This window comes from Xenopus laevis, chromosome 1L (assembly GCF_017654675.1).
Source record: "Xenopus laevis strain J_2021 chromosome 1L, Xenopus_laevis_v10.1, whole genome shotgun sequence".
NCBI classification, from domain to species: Eukaryota; Metazoa; Chordata; class Amphibia; order Anura; family Pipidae; genus Xenopus; species Xenopus laevis.
Window position 1 is genome coordinate 136,577,369 of NC_054371.1, and position 22,976 is coordinate 136,600,344.

The window sequence follows — 22,976 nt, forward strand, 5'->3', positions numbered from 1 at the left end:
GCATTTAAAAGTGTGTGTCTTATTGCTTTATTTTGATTATTTGGTTTGTTCCCATTATTTTGTGTTTGCACAGATGCATGCACTAACATTTCACTTGATTTTCCGTCTGATATCCATTTAGCATGATGCTGTCAATTGCCAACAGTACTGTACATGATGTTACCGATTGTACTATTTGTTTGAATGGCTGTTACTAATAAATTGAAATGCATTTATGGTTTAAGAATAAAAATGTTGTCCTGCATTATTGAAACTGAGCTTTAGCTGTTAAGGCGCTGTTATTATTATAAGCTTGTATCTTTCCCAGCTAAAATGTGCAATGGCAATGCTCAAACTCATTTTGCGGTACACTGAGTGATGCATGATCGCACTCAGTTCATTAATGTTTTTTTTTTAATATTAAATTCATTCATACAATTTCAGCCTATAGACATTTATGTTATATTATAATGATGTGATTCAGTGAAATTATGAAGCCTTTGCATAGCTTATGTGCTGCTAATTTTTCCTAGGGCTGTAGCATATTTAGTGTATTGATGTAAGTGAAGGAGACCGCCCAGGAAGTGGGAATCAAGATACCATAGGGGTCATTTACTATGACCCCAGACCCAAGTGCTAGATCACTAAGGCATGCACCCACCAGTGCTCCCTAAATTGTGCGTCTGAATGGTGTGCCAGGGAAATAGGTAAGGGGCAGGACAGGGGTTCACCTACATACTTCCCTCTTTCTTTCAAGGCAGGTCGTGCTGTATTCATGGGGGGATTGCCTATCCACGAGTTCAATTCTGGAGCACAAGGATCTGCACCTGTGGGTGCTCTCAGTAGGCAAAATGCAAAAAAACATGGCAACTTGCACCTGGTATTCAAACTTTGTACCATTATTGGTAAATGAGCCCTTGCATGTTTCATAGCCCTTAGAGGTCTGTGTTTGCCCCAATCCCCCCTGCTTCAGAAACCCAGACCTTTTGGTTTGGATTACAGTAGGTTAATTTTTGATCTTGTTCTAAATAACAGTTTTGGTCCAACTGTGCCCTGCAGGGCTGATTTCTCCATGGACCATAGTATTAATGTCTGTATTAGCAATGATTAGTAGGTTAATTCAATAATCAGTTTCCTACAGAGAGCAAGTCTGACATGACTCAACTTACTAATGATATGGTTATGCAGCTTTGCCGTTATGAGCTTCAGTTTGCTGAAGGTTTGTATTTCAGCTTGGTAGAAAGCAGGATGCCTTGCAGAACAGTAAAATTGTACCCTTAAATTTACACTTATATCAAACACAGCCAGGAGTATTCTCCTGTGCGTTCCACTTAAGTCATGACAGATGCTAAGGAACAAACTCCAAAATCAAAATATTGTTCAACATAAATAAGATGTGAATTGGTGACAACAGCAGAGTTAAAACTTTTTCTTCGCTTCATTTCAGGAAATGATTATATCTGGACTACAGCCTGAAACTGCATACTCCATCACTGTCACAGCATATACCACTAAAGGAGATGGAGCTCGCAGCAAGCCAAAAATTGTGTCTACAAGTGCTGCAGGTCAGTTATGTACCTCTCATGCGAGGAGTTGCCAGATATTGGGATCTCTTTTCTAAGCATGTGGCTTTACATCCCATTGCATTGACTAAAATGAATAATGAACCTTACATCCCATTGCATTGACTAAAATGAATAATGACCCTTATAATAAAAATATGTGTAAAATTCTTGACATGATAGTTCGAAGAAAAAAAATGAGCATACGTTCTTCCAAGGAAATTATAGTCTCAGACAAGAATTCTAGGCATACATACAAATCCCTGCCCCAGCTGCAAGCACTTGCATGGTTTAGCAGAGTTTCTACAAATAACCCAATCAGACTACATTAATATGTAGGAAATACTAAAATTCAAATAATATGTAGATTGCAATATATGTTCCACTGTAGAATGTGAGTTTTTAATCAAAAGCATGCAGATTGCCAATCTTTAGAGTCCTAAAACATGTACAATAATACCTATAAAATATAGCCAATTCTAATCAGAAAGCAGAACAGTAAAGGAATATTTCTTAATAGTGTAATAGAGGTAAAAGCCCAGGAATGGAGGAGGATTTTTTTAAACATAAGATAATTACATTGGTTGCTGCCAACAAACAAAACAAATCCACCTACTACCTATTTTCATTGACTACCCAGCAACTATCCCTCAAATGAATTAATATAGTTCTTCCCTTCTCACATTTATTATTGCCCCATTGGTATTATAGAACAGATAAACTTAAAAGCTGGCAGCTTAAATGAAGTGCACTTTTAGAACTCAACATTAACATTTTAAATATTAGTCCTGGCCAAGGATTTGTATCCTTTCTAGTCCAATTGACATCTTAGCAATGAGTATTATTTATTTACAATGTATAAATACACTACTGACATTCAGGAACTTTACTGCACACCTGCATCCAGACATTTATTGCAATTATAACACAATGAGGCTTAGTTATCAACAGTGGACAAATGTGTGCCAGGGTAGCAACCCATGGCAACCAATTATTTATTTGCTTCCATTCTTGTATCTGCATTTAGATGAAAAAAGGCTAATCACTGATTAGTTGATATTGGTATAGGTGGGAGGGTGACCATCTACATGCCCCCACATACAAGCCTATGGTAATTTCTCTTTTTAACTAGCCATCATGGAGTAATAGCAGGAACAAAGAAGTTTGTTCTTTGTCTAGTTACCCATAGTAACCAGAAGGTTTATTTTCAAAAGGCAGACTAATAGATTATAGATTATGATAGGTCCCATGGGTTAAAATCAAACTTTTACCTGATGTAATGTAACCCACAAGAGTGGTTTTCACCTACAGTGCACCAACATGACCCTGCCCTCCACTTGTGTATTTGTTAAAAAATACTGAAAATCAGTTATGGGTTTTAAATACTCCACTGCTTTTGGCCCACACTATTTATGGTGAGATATAAAATTGCTGCATTGAATGTAACGTATGCTTTGTTCTTTACTTCTTGCCCTCTGGCTGCTGGGCATTATTTGCAGTTTAATAGCATCCTTCCCACATGTTCTTTATTGCACGCAAGGTTCCAAATATCAAGGATACACACTTCACTTTGCCGCCAGGTAGATGAGGTTATTTCATTTAATAAGCCAAACTCTCCTCTGATTCAGTTCTTCTAGATGCTAGTCGTATTTCTTATATCCTTTTGTGGCACCACCAATCAAGCTAAAAAATAAAATAAAAATGGTCATCAATATGAGCACTGCCGCCAGAATAAAAGCAATTTATGACATATATAATTTTGTGACAGCTTATAGCAATCTCTTCACTGGAAACCTGAAGGAGATATTATTCTGTTTCTGTGGGCTCTCCTCACTTTTGCTTATGCTCCATTGACTTTAATAATGTTTAGAACACAAAGAAAAAATATGGTTTAGAACTGTGTCTTTCAAATTCCATTATTACCTTCATTTTCTTTGATTTATTTTTGTAATAGTCCCAATGAAATGCATTCACATTCCAGTATAAATATTTAATTATTGAGTTGCTTGTCCATTCTGTCTTTCTTTTTCTAATTTTCTGTGTAAGCTTTAAAACCTTGTATGGGTGAAAAGAAGTCAATAGAAAAGATTCTGTAGCACCTTTGTAGAAGCTGGAGAAAGATTAGCAACATTAGTATCAGGAGTGCATTATACAAATTACCAAAATTCATTAATTGTACATCCAAATGGACTTGAATATCTCATCTGGGATCAGTTTTGTTTTTTTCTACCTACATGTTGAGCCAATAACCAGTACTCTTTTAATAATTATTTGTAAAATAAGGTTTGTGCAAATGACAACAGTTCTACTACATTTATAATAATTATGCTAAAAGCTGCTTGGGGTAAAAATATCAACTAACAAGACTTTTTTTCCCCGAAACCCCACATACGTTCTTTGAGCAATCATAAATCAGCCCCTAAGTGTTGCTTAAGTATCTGTAAAGTTAAAGGGAGTACTTGAATTGCATACAAGTCAACACCATCAGCTCTGCTATGGAACTCTAACACCCCACTGAGCAGAAGAGTGTTTGACTGCTCAAAGCAGTGGGACACTCTCTGACAAACTGACACTTTTATTTACTTTGATAAATGTGTCAATTCATCAAACATTTCCACCAGGATTCATGAGTATGCATTATAGTATATCTGCCCCAAGGTGTTACATAAAAACCAGAGGCAGCATAAGATATTTGCAAGACTAAACTAACTCCAATTAAGTAGATTACTAAAAACCATGGATATTTTTCCAGAAAATTTGGAATGAGCACAGAGTTGCCGATTCTATCCAGTTCCCAAACTGCTGAAGCAGACCATTACTTAAAAGGGGTTGCCTATATTTCTATCCCAGGTGTTATATCTAATTAATATATTAGACATATAATGGGCTTAGCATTTTACTGCAAAGCAGTTAAATGGATGCAACAATGATAAATGCTGCTACCAAAGGAATCTGCACCTTTAGATACTCCTAAACACCTTGTGGAGAGCATCAATTACTTACTAGTAGTAATGTTAAAGCTAATGTAATGTAATGAAATGGCAAACAACTTTTCATATTTATTTAATTTTTTCCATATAGAGATTTATTTCATTTGTCTATAATGTCTACCCTCCCACATTCATGATACAGAGATCCTGTGGTACAGAAGCTGTTTGCCTATCTCAGAAAACAATGGCAGGGAGAACACTGACTTTGTGAACCAGCTAATGTCTGAATAAAACTTTAGATTGTTGCTGCTGTGTATGTGAGTCCCTGGTGTATACTGTGGGAATGTTTAAGCTCTCAGTGGACTTTGAAATCATACTAATGCCAAAAAGAAGCCTTATCTTTACTGTAGCTTAAGGCATATTGGATGCATTTGCCCATTTTTTTCTCTCTTTTAGTCCAGATAAATTAAAAACAACATATTTATTGCCTTAGCATTTTTAGCTGAATCTAGATTACTTTCAGAAACCTTTTTTGAGGATAATGACTCAGAACAGGTCTTTTACATTTGTACCATAATTATAGTAATATACATTTACAGTACAGCCACCAAGCCATTTTCTCTATAATCTTCAAGCATAATACCAGTGCATACATTCATGTTATCCTTAAAATGCCAGCCAATTAGTGGTTATTATATATAGAGAAAATTGTCTTTTAGCCATAGGCTCTAATTATAAGGGTTTTTTGTAAAGTTAATCAATAGTTAAATGCAAGTGTGTCTGACATAAATCTGCTATTTACAAAGGAAAGTTCTGGTTTATGGTCATTTTCCCTCAGCAAGAACCAACAGGTTGCAAAGGTACACATTCACTGGAAAAAAATAGCCTGGTGCACTATTAAAGCCTATTGATACATTAGCATTATTACATTTCCATCCAAATGATAAACCCTTTTAAAGATTCAAAGCTAATCAAATATATATATATTATTTTTCAGTTCCAGGTAAACCTCGACTTGTCATTAGCCACACCCAGATGAATACTGCTCTTATTCAGTGGTATCCCCCTGTTGAAACATTTGGACCAGTCATTGGTTACCGCTTAAAATTTGGCCGCAAGGATCTGGACATGCTTACAACTTTAGAATTTTTTGAAAAAGAAGAGCATTTCACCGCCACAGACATTCACAAAGGAGCTTTATATATCTTTAAATTATCAGCCAGAAACAAAGTGGGCTATGGGGAAGAAATTGTAAAAGAACTTTCTATTCCAGAGGAACCACCAAGTGGATTCCCTCAAAGTATTCACTGTGATAGCACATCTTCGACATCAGTACTGATAACCTGGCAACATCCAAACTTAGAAGAAAGAAATGGCCTCCTCACAAAATATACTCTAATGTACAGAGATATCAATCTTCCACATTATCCAATCGAAGTACCCATTGTTCCTGCTGATACGACTGTGACTCTTACTGGGTTAAAACCTGATACCACATACGATGTAAAATTACGCGCTCATACAAGCAAAGGTCCTGGTCCCTTTAGTCCAAGTGTCCAGTTCAGGACACTGCCAGTTGATCAAGGTAGGATTTGTCTACATAAGGCTTTCTTCTTAGAGGAATATCTTTCTTTGGATATCAGTTTATTGGAAGCAGTTACTAATCCTGATGGTACAGCTCATATTAATAGGTTCTGCAAAACCAGAAGGTAAAGTAATTCCATCTTAATATGATTTGACTACATTAGTCTACAGTTCCTTGACTGGTTATCTCCTACATAATGTTTTCAGGTAAGAACAAATGAGCTGGCATAACAGAGATCCTAATGGGTTATCATACCATTTTACCCCCTTCAACAAAGTACATCAACATTTCTAATCAATAAAGTCAATCGAGGTACAGTTGTTAAGGGCAATATGTGTAAAGGGTAGTTTAAATACATTTTGCTTACTTTTCCAGCAGTGTTCGCAAAAAATTTTCATGTGAAAGCTGTGATGAAAACATCAGTTTTGCTGTCATGGGAAATTCCAGAGAATTACAATTCTGCTCTGCCTTTCAAAGTAAGTTGGCACTTTACTTCCCACCAGCCCCTAGTATCACTTATGATAATTTTGTGTTGGTATCTCTAGTGATGTGGTATTCTGAAGGTGTTTGTGTTTGCTACCAGTAGATTCTGCTCATATAAGCTTTGTTATTTGCCAATACATAAACAATGTGTGTGTGTGTGTTAAAGTTGATCAGTTCCAGACTATAAACTATGAACTACTCAATGATATGCTGTGAGACGAAGCCCACACACACACGTACGTTATCTCATATGTCAGGGCCAAGAACAGGGGTGTAGATGACAAATACTTTGCTTATGTTGCAATTTGTTGGAAACAGCATACATGCATCTTATCATTTTGGGATTGGACTGCAGTGATAGCTGAAGTTTTTCCTTTTGAAAATGTTCTGCAGTATATGAAGTCATTGCAAACACACAATCCATCCTCCCACTATCACAAAATGTTCTCACCATGGAAAAAGGAACTTGAATTATGTTATTAATTTGAGTCTCGCTGCCCATTACTTATTGATATATTTCTGCTATATGCTTTGTAGATCTAGGAAGGGAAGGGATATTAGCACTGACGGGTCAGAGTTTTTCCATTTCCTTCTGTACTGTAGTTTTACAGAATGTTAATCAGCTCTTTTGTGGTAGCATAAACTTAACGAAACATAGTGACTTTGTGTACTACAAGTGATAATTATAATTAATAGTATCTGTTTCTGGCACAAATAGTTAATTGTATAATAATTCTTACAATAAATATCATATATGTACAGTATGCACCTATGACAAGGACAATGCTGTACACTGCTTTCCAAAGTTGTGCTGGGAAACAGAGATTGCCTGTTAAAAATGTTTTCAAATTATCAGTTTTTGCATTTGTGATGGTGTGTTATTTAGTGCATTCAAGTCTGTTTTACGCACATAAAGATCAGTTTAGACAACAGAACATTTTTATTCATTCAACGTGTGTAAATATACAGTGATCTAGTACATAAAAATCTTTATTTTTGTTTGTTTCTGTACTGGATCTCCACCATTCTGAGCATGTTCCAGAAAAATATCTAACATAGGGTTCTTACTATAAACTGAATGAAAGAAAACAGAATTCTGGAAATTAGAGTTTCAGCGTAGTGTACTGTATTTCCAAGTAGGGGATCTATCACTTGAAAATCCATATACCAAAATCTTCTGATGTATCTTATAGTATCCTATTTAAACAAGCAGTTCTTCATTTTTGACTGATTTCCTTATGCTCTATACATTTAACTTATGGTTAACTAAGCTACCATAAATCCAGAGTTCATAAAATAATCAATTCTTATATGCATAACATACAGGAAAGCACACATGTTGAACCTGAATGAGCTGCCATTTTATTAACAGCCAGTTTGATCTAACTCCCGTCTGCTTTATGCATACCTTATAAAACAAAAAGAGCTTAACATGATATATCTGCATTTCAGATTGTTGCAGTATAATAATAATAATGCAGTCTCAAGCCATTTTTTACATTATATCAGCCATTACTTAGAATATAAATAGAGTGCAGGCAAAATAAAATATCAGATTTTCTCTCATCAAGTCTCCTGCTTGTTATCCTGCTCTGGCATGTAAAGGATTCACATGAACTGTTTTATGAACCAGGTGTATATGATATGATAGATGATACAATATAAAAAAGGGTCTGAAACTAAACACACCAAAATACACGTTTACATGCTTTAGTAGCCTTGAGGCATTTTTGGAAAACCCCAGGACCCAAGTATTCAAAATAACATATCTAATACATGTATGGCATAATCTACTAAAACTAGGAAGATTTGTATGTCATTTAAAATATATTACTTTTAATCACAATTTCCTAATAAATTAATATTTCTCAAGCTATACAAGCAAGCTACATAATTGTGATTAAAGCCATGGGTAATATTAAAGACCCATTAAACACACGCAGTCCCTCAATGTTGTGTGCTTTGTTTCCTAAGATACTTTATGATGATGGCAAAATGGCAGTTGAAGTTGATGGACGGGCGACACAGAAGCTTATCATTCATTTAAAACCTGAGACATCATACTCTTTTGTCCTCACTAACCGAGGCAACAGTGCAGGAGGTCTACAGCATAGAGTGACCGCAAATACAGCTCCAGATGTTTTGAAAACAAAACCTGTTTTTATTGGGAAAACCAACACTGATGGAATGATAACAGTCGAGCTTCCTGAAGTCCTAGCAAATGACAAAATCAAGTAAGGCATTCTTATATTTTTTTTCTAACTAAAACAAATTCAGAATTGTAATTTTTGTGTTACTATTAAATTTATCTTAAATCCAATGAAAATGAATTTTAAGTACTGGAAAGTTAAAGAAATGTGTTCAGTATAAAAATAAAAACTGGGTATATAGATAGGCTGTGTAAAATAAAAAATGTTTCAATATAGTTAGCCAAAAATGTAATGTATAAAGGCTGGAGTGACTGGATGTCTAACATAATAGCCTGAACACTACTTCCGGATTTGTAAGTCTCTTAGTTTCCACTGAGATCAGATTCAAAAGCAAACTCACTGACTAGTTATGTCCCATGTGGCCCCCATAAAGTCGCTGACTTACTCTTACTTACTAGAGTTAGAGAGCTGAAAAGCAGGAAGTGTTCTGTTCTGTTAGACATCAGCTCATAACAGCTTTTATTGACTACATTTTTGGCTAACTAACTATATTATAATTTTTATCTATTAACCTAGTTTTTATTTATACAGTGAACTGTTCCTTTTTGCGGAGAAAAGTTACACCCCTTAGACCACCCCTCTACTGCTCAATAGTGCAACAGATGCCTGTACATAAGACCTCCAGGTCCTTCTACTTTAACAATATAAATTGAGTTTATTAATTGGGGTGTACATGTGCACCTCCATTGACCAACCACATGCAGGCCCTACCTATGGCAAATGTATAATTATATGTCTATCTGACACAAAAGGGTTTGTTTTTTTGTGGTTATAATAAACATAATATATTATTAGAGAATAGGCTGCTGAAAATACATAAAAATACAATGATTTTGATATAAGCTTCCAAATTGTAACAACTAATGGAGATCTGCCTATGTGTCACAATGAAATATTGTTCCTTGTTCTACATGATGCCATTAAAGGGTACCTTAGTGGAAGAAATATCACAGATGTGATTAATTTCAACAGATTGACTCATGATAATAAAGGGAACATGCAAATTCTATAAAATTAGACAGACACATCATTTGTACAATTTATCAAATGTGCAACGCAGCAAGACATTTATAACGGTGCTGCTTTTTTTTGGATTTGCTTGCTTCTGTTCTGAAAGCTACAGTACCTTGCACTTATTTCCACTCCCCTCACTTTAATGTTGACTCATTTTTATTTTGCAGAGGTTATTATATTGTCATTGTCCCTTTGAAGAAATCACGTGGAAAATTTATCAAGCCTTGGGAAAGCCCAGATGAAATGGAATTGGATGAAGTAAGAAAATATGAAGATACATTCTGACCAGGGTTCTTTTTATATTTAATATTGTTTTCCAGTTTGACTAGATCAGGGCTTCAGCAATTGTTATCAAGTCATTTCATATTACTCTCTCTCTCTCTCTCTTGTATTCGCTTCATTATATCATACACACTCCACAGTGTGGATGTATTTGTAGAAATGTCCATAGAAAAGCAAATTTTGAGGATAGAGGATCTACCATTTGTTCTTATTTACTTTTGTAATACTATTTGTAAATGAGGTGCTGGATTCTGTATCATCTTTAGACACTGGGAGTCATTTATCAACACTGGGCAAATTTACCCATGGGCAGTAATCCATGGAAACCAATCAAATTGCTGCATTCATTGTTCTAATTGCAGCTGGCTTTAAAAAAAGCTAATCACGATTGGTTGCTATAGGTAACTACCCATGGGCAAATTAGCCCAGTGTTGATAACTGAACCCCACTGTCTTTTACTTAAACGTGGGCCTTACAGGTTATAACTCTATTAGAGTATGGGTTACAAGTGACTATTTCTTTCAGATATGCCTACATAGTACAGGTGGAGGAAGGGTTATCCACAGGTAGATCTCTTGTTAACTTGGGCACCAGTGGTTCTTAAACCATTAATGCATGATTAACTGTTTATTTGCTTAAAATAATAACAGCATTTTTGGAAGATATTTGAAGTTAGTATGGTACAGTCTGTCAGGAAATAGCTCAAAAGTAAATTTGTTTCATGGTATAGCAAAGGCAGCCAACCTACTAGCAAGGCCCTCCAAGTGCAACTTATGTGGCATGTACATCTATCAAGTCTGTACACTTGAGTCCCCACTCTGCCGGGTGACACTGAGGATGCTAACACTTCTGCAGTCCTCATGAGCTAGACTCTCACTCCTACAATGCACTATTACATGGTCTATCCTCAAAGTAGCTACTCCTAGTGAGGCCTCCACCTCATCTGTTCCAGCAAGTGGGGTCCAAAGTAGAAGAACAACATGATGAATCCCCTATTAAAGACTAGCCACATCTGAAAACCCTTTCCAACTGAAGAACTACCAGGGAACTCTGACTGTAAAGGGGAACAACTCCCCCCCCCCAACTGTGAACAATTCAGTGCTGAGCTGGAATTAACCCTTAAGGGGACATTCTAGATTATAGGGAACTTTAACTATTCACATCCTACACTATAAACCAGCCACATTGCTGTTTAATTTCAGTGTTTTATGCAGATAGAATGATGCAGGATTTTAATAATTGGTCAGAATACCAACCTGTGGAAGTAGGTAACACTACAAAGGTTGCCTAGGTCAACACGATAAATTACTCAATTCTGTAAATATTTAAGTCTTATACTTTCTTTTACTTCTACTATTTCTGTAGCTGAAGTAAAACAAGAAATATTTAAGACACAGAATCATATCCCTCTTGAGTAGATCCTTAATTTTCAGAGTTGCAGTGTGTACTGGGAAAAACATAGGATTGTGGGTTGGATAATTTCTGTTTTTAATTTATGCACATTGTCAATTTGAATCACAATCAGGGCATATAATTCGTGTCCTGAGCCTGCAGGGACAGAATATCTAATTACTTAAATTAAAGCACGCAAACTGCCTGATCTTCTCTCTTTGTAATAAATATTTTATTCTTTGCTCATTGCAAAGCAAGAAGTGAAAGTTCAAAGAGGTGAAATCATTATACAGCAATGGCTTAATCTCTATGGATATGAACTCTATTAAAGGTCGGGTTCATTAGTAGCATTTGCTAAATCTGAAACAAATGCTAAATTGCAATTTGCAGTGCAGTTTAACTTTTGACCTGTACCTTTTGGTTCCTTTGGCTTTTTCTAAACACTGCTGGTAAAGAAATAATTGTGTCGTTGTCCGCGCCATTCTGTCATTTAATGAAGACCGCTTCATAATGAAATTGAGGAGTGAAATCACATATTGGAGCTCATTTACCAACATTTTGCAGCTATGCAGAAACTGCTGTTTTTGGAATTACCTTTTTGTGGGCAGAAGCCATTTGCCTTTATGCCAGTGCATAATTACTGCTGCCTTAATAGCCCTGTGCTTAATGTCACATAAATACTAATGATAAATTGATGGCTGCAGTGAGTATCCACTGTTCAGCCTGGTGCAATTCACCTGGTATGTGTTCCGTTATTCAGACATTCTTTTATCCAGGAAGCCCCCAAATTACAGGAAAGCCATTTCCCATAGACTCCATTCAACGCCAACCATAGAATCAAATAATTAAAAAATGTAAAAATTACTTTTTTTCTCTGTAAATGACTGACTAGACCACTTTTATGGGCATCCAAGGCAACTTTAGAGGCGTAGTTTTAGAAAGTGAGGTATAATATTCATAGGCTAAATGTTAGAGCATGCAGATTAGAACATAAATGTTATTGATTGTTGGTACCTCTCAATTCAGCACATAAGATTGTATGTTCCAGGGAGATCAACTAAGATCTACAGTTACATTAGTCTGATGTGGCCCATGAAGTTCACATCCCTGCAAGGTATCACAAGTATCAGAGCAAAAAACAGAAGTACAGAAAGATAAGCTTTAACCTTCATCACAGTCAAATTGCGTTTTACATAATTAAAGAAGAAGTGACATTGAACTTTGGCAAAATTACATGGTATAAGTATGCAAAACTCATTCTTATAACAAAGGGCCATTTTAATCATCCTGTACTTTGTGGTGCATTAATGTGTGTAATAGTTTGATAAAGAACACATTCATTCAGAAAGTTTTGGGTCAGAATGGGTTGCTTTCCACTTTGTACCAATATAATTGAGAGTTGAGGCCTCATTGTAGAATTAATGGTGGAGGAAATAAGATATGCATCGAGTGGAAAATGAAAATTATTCCAGATTAAAGGGGAAAAAAGCTGCAGCCCTCCTAGAATGGCATTCAGCTATTAAAATTTACTGTGAAAAAAAGTCGATTATTTCTACTAGTAGCTTGTGTCATATATATTATTTTCAGTTGTTACTGTTGATACTGCTTAAATAGAACAATTAGAAATAAAAACCAAAAGAGGATAGATTGTGGTAATGCTGTCTAATATTCATTTGTTAGTTCATTGTTAGTTCATTAGTTCATTTGTTATTATTTTTCTTAATTATTTTATATAAAGCTGATTTAAATACCTTATGACATATTCTGCAGCACCTTACAGAGATTATACATCATTCACAGTACTTATCATGTACACACACACACTATATTCATTTATCGGGAAGCCTTTATATTTTTGGGGTGTGGGAGGAAACCCACGGAGAACATACAAACTCCTTTGAGATGGTGTCATGGCTGGAATCAAACCTAGAACCCCAGTGATACAAGGCAGCATTGAGTATAATCTCTGTAAAGTGCTGCAGAATATGTTGGCACTATATAAATAAAGAATAATAGTATTGCATTCACAGTAACACACCTTTCCAACAAATTATAGTCAAGTTTGTTTTTATGTTGATAACAGTAGCTATTTATTTGTCATCTTACACTCTTCTGTGTCTCTGACATTTATTTTTTCCCCTTTGTATTAATCTTTACCACACCAGCAGACAGACTGTTCCTAACATCCATCAGCCTTACCATAAGGAAAAAAATGGAATTGGAACAGAAGGTTTAACTCAGATAACCTTAAAAGTTATTATTCTGTAGTCTTGAAAAATATTTTAACTTGTTACATTTCACTGCTTATTTTACGCTAGATGTATGGGATCTGTTGTAGTGAATGATTGATGTCTAGGGTTTTCTGGATAAAGGTCCTTCTGTAATTTGGAGCACTGTGTATGGTAAATATATATAAACTTAAAACAACTCAACAGAATTGTTTGCCATTAAAAAGGGTTTTATTCTAGCTTAATTAACACCAAGTATATGGTTTATAGTTAAAAAAAAAGTCATTAAAATGGTTTTAATGCAGTATTTCATTTACTTTCATGTTTTTTCTGCTTGAATATTTCCTGGTACACTTGGGCTTTTCTACTTCTAACTCACCTGGAAATGAGTTTATGAGTCAGTGTTCCTTTGTTCTATAATTTTACAGCCTTGCTGCCTAATGATTTGTTTACACAAGAAAAGAGGAGGAAAAAGCATATAATTATAGAATCGTTTTTGCTTTTAGTACTTTAGCTACTAGTTAGTCATTCAAGGTAAGGATGGCTGATCATGCCTAATTTTTAACTTAGCCAAGAAACCATCAGGGTTAGAGTAAGAAGTTTTAAAAGAAGCCAAAGAGCCCCGAAAAATGCAAGGCATGCAAATATGAAGTGTGAAGCCTTAAAACAGAAGTGTTCACATGCCTCATGCTACACACATAACAATGTCTTAAAACCAAAGATGAAAGGTTTTAACTGTGACTTTTTGGGCAGATACATTACTCCCTAAAGGGGAACTAAATTCTAAAATAGAATAATGCTAGAAATGCTGTATTTTGCATACTAAACATAAACATGAAGCTTAATTAAACAAATGATCTATGTTTTCAAAGTTGGCCACAGGGGGTCATCATCTTATAATTTTGTTAAACATCCTTGCAAAACCAAGACTACGCACATGCTTAGTGTGGTATGGGCTTCAGTTGGGAGGCTAAGCGTAGGGATCATCATAAATTATCAGAACAGCACAGGTCAAATAATATCTGCCACAGAAGCCGGATACGAATCACTACATAGTCGCGACTGCTTTATAGGGAAACAAACAAAGCTACTCGAGGTCAAGGAAGTGGGTGGCCCCTATGATTGTTTCCCTGCAGAGCCGTTAGGGACCGTCTGAAGTTTCCTATCCGCATCAGTCAGAGCAAGTAAAACGAAGGGGCAATTTCATTGCATGCAGTCAGATTTAGTAAACAGTACACATTTTTTAACTAAAGTATATTGGAGATAGATTTCTTTTTCATTAAAGAAAGTAAAAATTGGATTTTATTTTTTTGCCTTTACATACCCTTTAACAGCCCTGAGGCCAACTATGTATCCATAACCACTGGTTTAATCATAGAGTTAAAGTTTAATAATTTTCTGCTACATACACAGCCAGCATTTTAACACTGGTAACTGGTAGAATTTAAAGGGCAACTCCAGCTGCCAAACCAAAATGTGATAAATTGGCCCACATAACACAGAAACCCCTAATATACCCATCACAGTTACCTGTTTCTTCAAAAAGAATGAATGCATGCAATTTTATATGCTTAAATCCAGCTGCATCATTTGAAATCCTGGCAGGGAAGGAGGGACTAAAAACTGATGTTACAAATTGTAACAACTTCTCCACAGCTTACAGACAGCATGCAGGAACTACATAACCCAAAATGCATTGCACTGTGATGTTGCTTTCCTTATTGAAATCATGTGTGCATGGAAGTTTGGGGTTTGGAGGATACAGGCTAAGGAAAACTGTCTCTTTATACAAAGTTACAGTAGTCAGCCAGCACAACAAAGTAGTCAGAGAGATCAGCAGGAGAGCAGGGGGCTAGGTTTAGGGAACTGTCAGAAACCATTAAAAATTATAAAAAGTTTGCATATTTTTTTAAATGATGTATATTGCAAAGTTGCTTAAAATTATGTTTTCTTTTCAAAAAGCTTAAATTATGTTTTTGTGGAATTCCCCTTTAATATTTATCCCTCCATAACTAGAAATATTGTTGTTTTTTTTAAAATCATATGCCTTTTTATTGACCAATCAATTTTTTACCAATCCATAATGATTTTATCATTGATCATCCTTAATCATTGGATGAAATGGATTCATAAAGAGTAATTCTGAACTAATCTAATAGTGAATGGTCCTGCAGATTACGAGCTGCTTGTAAATTTTACATCTATTCCTAGATATGCATGGGGCAATAACACATTCCCACATAGGAATAGCAGGTAAATGCTAAGCCCTCTACTAATTAAAATCTCATTTCACTTGCATCTACTCAACACTGATTGCCAGACAGAACTTTCCTCTTTGAGCAATTTACACATCAAGATTCAAAAGGAAAGCTGCACGTCCTCTAATAGTAATGCAATAATCCATCTTGCAAGGGAGTATCCCTTAGAAATCTGCTGTTCTAGACGTTTTAGGTCAGGGGGGAGAGTCAGTGCTAGCTAATCCTTTTAACATATCCAAACATTTGTTTGGACAAAACAGGAAACTTTCAGTCAGTCTACTACCCTGAAGCCTTTACATTCCATAGGAAAGGAATGTGGTGGGAACATAACTCCCCTCAGACACCTGTTCAGATGCCAGCTTACAGTCCATTCTTAAATACGTTATCAGCCATCATTGTTGCAGTTGAAGAACATTTAGCGAAGCATTCACCAAAAACAACATTCTGATAATTTAATTTGCTTTGCTGTGCTCTCGTCTGAATGTTGAAGAGGTCATACAATATTGTGCAATAATATTATGATAGGATTATTTCCCAGAAAATCAGCTAGTTTGCTACAAAAGCAGATTACCCGATTAACCTTTCTATTATTTTGTTTTGTTCTATTATGTTGAATAAAACAAGTATATTGAACAATATAACCATTAAAAGAAATGGAAAGAAGTTGGATTAAAGTAAAACCCCTTATTGGCTAACTGAATAGATTTTAACTATAAGCTTTTTAAACTGTTGTTCTATAAAATAAAGGTTCCTTTGTCAGGTTTAGTGAATTATTGTGTCCATTGATGCCTAATCTATCAGTGCTTTTATTAGCAGCAACATCTTAAAACTGGAAAATGCTATTGTTCAATTAACCAAATTGTAGCAAATATGGGACATGTATTAAATATATTAAAAAATGTAAGGTGCTCAATGTATGCACACAGAATTGTAGGATTGTGTGAATGCAGACATAGGTGGAAAATCAATATGTTATATATTCAGAAGTCCAAGTTCACCAGTTGAAAGCCTTCTTTCAGTAGCATCCACAAGCAAACATTTCACCCTCTTCCACATATGTGTCTAGTGCCATTAACCCATTAAGTGATTTCCATTAACCATACATGAAAGCTATTTGACACAATTTCTGACAAGCAAAAGTGCAGATTAGCCATTTTAAGACCCTAAATAATGTGCAGTAGGGGTGCAAGTATTTTTTAAAGTTGCCTTAAAACACAGTGTAGGAGGAGGCTGTAATATCTATAAAGGAATGTTTAATAAATATATTTCCAAACTGGTTTTATAATTATTATTAGGTTTTATAGGTTTTGAGCAATAGAGGCTTTATTAGTTTGCATAAAACGGATTTGCTCTTTGGTTAATGCTGCAATCGACCCAGAAATTCAATCTGACTCCCAGCAGATGAGGATGTTAAGCTGAGCAACTCTACATGTAATGATAATTCCCCTTTAACACTGTGCCTGAATATTTGAAAGTAAATCTATCACTGATTTTCTACGCTTATCTATCAATCGTAAGTGTATCTTTAAGGTGCCCTGTTTTTACTCGTTGCCCCATTATTTCTTTTAGTTACTGAAGGAAATTTCTCGCAAGCGGAGGAGCCTTCGATTCAGAAGAGAAGCTGAGCAGAAACCATACATTGCTGCTCACTTTGATGTTCTTCCAACAGAGTTCACATTGGGAGATCAAAAACAGTATGGTGGATTTGAGAACAAGCAACTTCAAAATGGACAAGAATATGTGTTCTTTGTATTAGCAGTAATAGAGCACTCAGAATCGGTATGTAAGCTGTACTCGTTGGGGTCACAACTAAAAGATGCTTTTGATACCATGCTACATTGATTTCTTGCAAACATACAGAAATATCGGTGCAAAGCAGAGCTATTTTCCCTAGAGCACTGAGAATCTTTGTAGCAGGGTATACACCTAGTTCCATTTTGTTAGTGCTTTATAGCTATAGCATCTGGCCATATGGCGATCATCCACCAATAATTTTATCCGCCCCTCACGACGAACAAGCTATGGCCAGGCAGAGTAGTAGAACTACAAACCCCAGCATACACAAGACCCTTGTTGTTTATGGTTAATTCACTGGCTAGATCACCTTTAAAATAACTTTTAGTATGTTATTGTGTGTTATAGATGGATAAACAACATTTCAGTTGGTCTTGAGTCTTTTATTTTTAATACTTCTAAAAAAAATCCTTTCTGGTTGTCAGCATCATTGACCCGGTTACCAAAACATCTGCCTGCCATGATCACATTTTCTTGTTATTCTTCCTTCTTCAATTGTGATTTTCAAATGGCTGGTTGGTTACTAGGGTAATTTAACTCTAGCAACTCATTAATGCAATATCAAGTCTGAGAGTTGAAGGGAAGAAAACAAAAAAATACAAAATGAAGATGAATAAAAATTACAAATTGTCTTTGAGAAGTGTTATCTAATCTACAGCATATTCAAAGTTAGTATTAATGTTAACTACTATTAAAAGGGCTATAATTCCATTCATATAAAACAGAGTGGAATCACCAGCACTGCTATTATATTACTACCATGCAAAGGTGTTTGTACTACATGCTGCCCAAAGTAGTAGGCTTGGAAGTCAGAATACTGATTACACTGAACCTTGGGCTATAGTTTCCTGTTAAATATAAAGTAGGATAGACATTTATTTCCTCTTATAAATACAAAATGTATTATTCATTTTACATACACTTACAAATAAATTTTACAAAGTGTAATTTATTTGTTTATATTTTAATCATATTACCTTTTAATTATTTCAGCTATAATCGATAATAATTTTGCAATTTCAACAAATGAGAGTGGAACCAACTAGTTTACTGTTCAGCTGCAATGCGATTGATAGCCTTTCCTTTTCGACATCACTATTGAAAGTACTGAGGCATGCATTTACCCAGCAGAAGTATATTTTTAGATGTCTCTGGAAAATGAAAAGTGTTTGCTTTGGATAGGGATTATGTGACTAATTTTATTTTTTCAAGTACGCGAAGGTGAATTCTGCTAGTATGTTGTAAATGCTTAAACAAATGTCTATGTTTTTGGAGATAATCTGTTCAGCCCATTTCATTATTATCATAAACAAGCTAGTGCTGACATATTCCACACCATTAAATAGGAGAAGAATGAATACATACAGGTTACAGATTCATATACATATGAAACATATGTATGTATTATATAAGACATAAGACTTTCTTAAAGATTTAAATAATACATACTTTTACTAAAATCTGAATTTATCTCATTATTTAAATAAAAAAAAACACGACCATACCCGATTTAATCTTATTATTATTATTGGTTGAGTAAAAACCCTATAAAATAGAGTGTATTGTGTGATTTTTCCGTGGTTTTTTCCCAAAAAGGCAGAATTTTTCAAATATGTGTCCAAAAAGCCCAAAGTGGTCGGATTTTCGGGCTAATTCCAGTGCAGACCACAGAAACTTCCAAATAGGATAGGGACCTCTGCCATTGACTTATACACAACCTCGGCATGTGTGAGATGGCGAATTTTTGGATTAGGGCTTTTTGCAGCATCGGGCTTTAATATATCTCGAAAAATTTAAGTTTAGCCCCAAAAAGCCTGACCAGATAAATTTGACTTTTAGTAAATACCCTTCTTAAAGTAATGACATGATAAAAGATTTTGCAAGTTATACAATAAAAATGTATCTCCTAAATTATAATCCTTTATTTATACATCATCAACATATTATAGAGGTTCACATTCATCATCATCATCATCATCATCATCACTCCCTGTCTTAGTGGAACTTGCAGTCTAAATCCCCTTTCATATTCATACTTACACATGCTAAGGAGGGTCAGTTCAATTTTTTTTTTTTTAAAGTGGTTGACATGTAAGTTGCCAAGGATGATGGACTTTAACAGAGAACTAAAAGCTAAAACAATTAAATATACAGAATGTGTACTTTTTTTGTATATTTTTAAACGATTCTCCTGAGGCAATATAAAAGGTATACATATTATATATTTTACTTTTACAGACAATGTTTGCAACAAGCCCATACTCTGACCCAGTTGTCTCAATGGAAATTGACCCTCAGCCAATGACAGATGAAGAAGAGGGTTTAATATGGGTTGTTGGACCAGTCCTTGCAGTGGTATTTATCATCTGTATTGTCATTGCCATCCTTCTATATAAGAGGTAAGCTTTATAGCGAACACATTTCTCAAAACCAGGTTTTGTCACCACTATATTAGGGGTTTATATCAATATACAGTGAGAAAATCAGGACTTAAGTTTGTTCTGAAGAGGGCTCTTATAAATAGGTTTGAGTCTTGTTGAGTTAAATCAATTCCACTCTAGCAAGCAGCTAATCTCAACTGCTGCATCCTATGATAGACAAGCAACATCTCAGGCAGCAAAGTATTACTGCAAGAATATAGGGCATTTCAAATGACTATATAACACCTTTATCAAAAATTTTATGGCAAATACCTTATACAGGTTCTCTTATTTATAGAATAAGCAATGCCACCATACCTCCCCCAGCCTGCCCCTTTTGAAGTGCTGGAAGCACTGTACTGTTCATGGATCCTTGCTTCCCAGACCTGCACCTCAGTGTGGTTATGGTGGGACAGGGGGGAAAGTATATAAACCATAGGAACTTTTGCCTGTTTTTTCGCACTTTGCACACTGTCCTGCCTTTTTTAAATGACACCATTGGAATTGAGCCACTTATATGGATACAATCATGCTCAGAATTTGCTTACTTTACTAGTTGATATTATATTGTTTGTTTGCATATATCTTACTCACAAAGTTTGATTAAATAAATGTACTTCCAGGACAAAAGAATCAGAGAGAAGGCTTATGGCTTTAACAACCATTAACATGCAAATTTAGAGGGGTTTTTTTCAGTCCCACTTTAGAAAGCTTTTATTGATAGCAGCTGTAACAATGGACTGTTCTCCTTTATTAAAAATCTATATTTTTCCAGCTGGCATGAAGTACATCAATAATAAGTGGCACTCATACTGAATATCAGGTTTGGCTATTTCATAGGTCCTTGCACAGAAATTGGAAATTGCTTTTAATCAATGTATGTTATGAATAATGTTGAAGAGAACCGATTCCAAAGTTAAAACCAATGTGTAATGGGGACATTTTTAAATAAACATTGAGGAAATGCTTTACAGAACAAAGGGGACTCTTGAAAGAGCTTTTTAATCTCTATCTTATGTTAAAAAAACATATTTTTCATTCCTGTTGTCTTTATGTTTTGCATAAACGTAAATAGGTTCTTAAAACAATGTTCATTAACATGAAGTCAAAAGTTTACTTTAGGCGTATCAGTTCTATAAAATCTATTTAGAAAGCTGCCCAGGTCCATTTTCTGTCAGTTTGTGACATTGCTACAAGCAGGGAGATAATGGAATTGTTACAGTTTTAACACAAAGGGGGTCATTTATCAAAGGTTGAGTGTTAGAGTTTTGTTTTTTACCTCAAATGAACTCGAATGACCTCAAAACTGGTATATTTTTTAAGAAAAACCTCTAATGGCAAAAACCCCCATTGGGGGAGTTCAAATCCCACAACCCAAAAACTCCAATTGATCGAGTTTTCAGTGGGAAAAAAAGGGATTGATCGAATTGAGTTCTTGATTCAAGTTTTCAGCCAAAACCCTGTGAAAAAACTTGAACATCAAGCAAGCTGTTAACCTCTTCAAGTTTTTTCTTAAATAAGATACCATTCGAGTTTGTTATTTTTTAACCGAAATTGTAAGTTTTGACACCAGAAAAACCTCAAATATTTGAATTTTCGTGGAAAAATGACAACTCGAACTTTAATTAATTTGCCCCTAAATAATCATTCCTTGAATTACCCCCATTGCATGGAAGATTAGCAATAAATCTAATCTGAATTTACAGTGGATTTTCAGACCACTGACAGTAAAAAATGGGTCACTCTATAAAGGATCAATCATTTGGTATAATAAGAAATGATAGCATGTCATAAGGCAATATCGTTTTTTAAAATATGTTATGCGCTATTAATTTGTGATTATATTGTATGCACATTGTGTCAGTAGACTAATATTCCACCTTATCCTTTCTTGCTGCATAAAATGGAGTAGTAAACCAGACAGGTAAGAAATGAGCAATACTTAATCAATAACTCGAACATACTTCCTCTATAATGTATATAAATTATGAGGCATATTCGTTGAGTATGGCTTTCTGACACATACAATAATGCACGGTTTTCTGAAAAAAGGCTATTGATCTAAAAAAAAAAAATTTTTCCTTAAACCCTTACATATTGTATAGCACTGTGCTCCCAATCTTGCCTGCCTTTCCTTCTGCCTTTGAAAACTATTGGATTTAGGCCAGTGGCACACACACAACATTTTCTCCACTGGTGTAGACTATTAGAGAAACATCATTTTGCTCTTGTTCGGCACACTGACAAACACTGTATTGGAGTTTGCTGTGAAAATGTATATTTTTGCATTTCTGTGCACACTGATAGACTAAAGCATATACAAAATGAGGCTGATGGAAGCAGATTGCCACAGCAGAAAACATTCTGTGTGGTACTGGCCTTGGTCCTTGCATGCTTTCCTCTTACCTCTCAGGGCCATCACATGTTCCCAAGGTGCAAATTGTAAAATCAGCAACCTATAGACACTAGTTCAATATCATTCCACCATCTAAATAAAACTTTTCTTATAGTGGAACAATACAGTATCCAGTTATATTTTTCAGTATAATCTCTAGTATCTGTGGATAATGAAATAAAAAGGTGAATAATCATCCAAACCATGATTATAAAATAGTGTAATTTTCAACATTAAATATATATATAAGATATATATAAGAGATTTCTTTTGACTTGTTAGCAAATGAAATATAATAATAATAATATACCATCTGCCATTAAGATTAAGCAAGGATTATTTCCTTTGTTATGCTAAGTAATGTGGTGTTTGAATGAGTCATGGTAACACTATAACCTGTTTTATTGTAAAAGCACATTCATATTTCAGCTTTGTATCTTAAAG

At 35.0% G+C, this 22,976-nt stretch overlaps 1 protein-coding gene across 42 annotated transcripts in view; it reads left to right on the top strand.

Annotated features, from left to right (window-relative positions):
* ptprd.L (protein tyrosine phosphatase receptor type D L homeolog) overlaps positions 1-22,976 on the top strand; it is a 955,323-nt gene that overhangs the window by 882,108 nt on the left and 50,239 nt on the right. For 15 of the 42 annotated variants that reach the window (XM_041563903.1, XM_041563926.1, XM_041563909.1 and 12 more), the window contains 8 exons: positions 1,427-1,544; positions 5,469-6,056; positions 6,432-6,532; positions 8,514-8,773; positions 9,931-10,021; positions 17,493-17,702; positions 19,956-20,116; positions 22,047-22,061. In XM_041563903.1, the coding sequence (XP_041419837.1) occupies positions 1,427-1,544; positions 5,469-6,056; positions 6,432-6,532; positions 8,514-8,773; positions 9,931-10,021; positions 17,493-17,702; positions 19,956-20,116; positions 22,047-22,061 (1,544 nt within the window). The remainder of the gene's footprint in view (positions 1-1,426; positions 1,545-5,468; positions 6,057-6,431; positions 6,533-8,513; positions 8,774-9,930; positions 10,022-17,492; positions 17,703-19,955; positions 20,117-22,046; positions 22,062-22,976) is intronic. The other 27 variants (XM_041563912.1, XM_041563929.1, XM_041563931.1 and 24 more) reach the window with 10 other exon arrangements.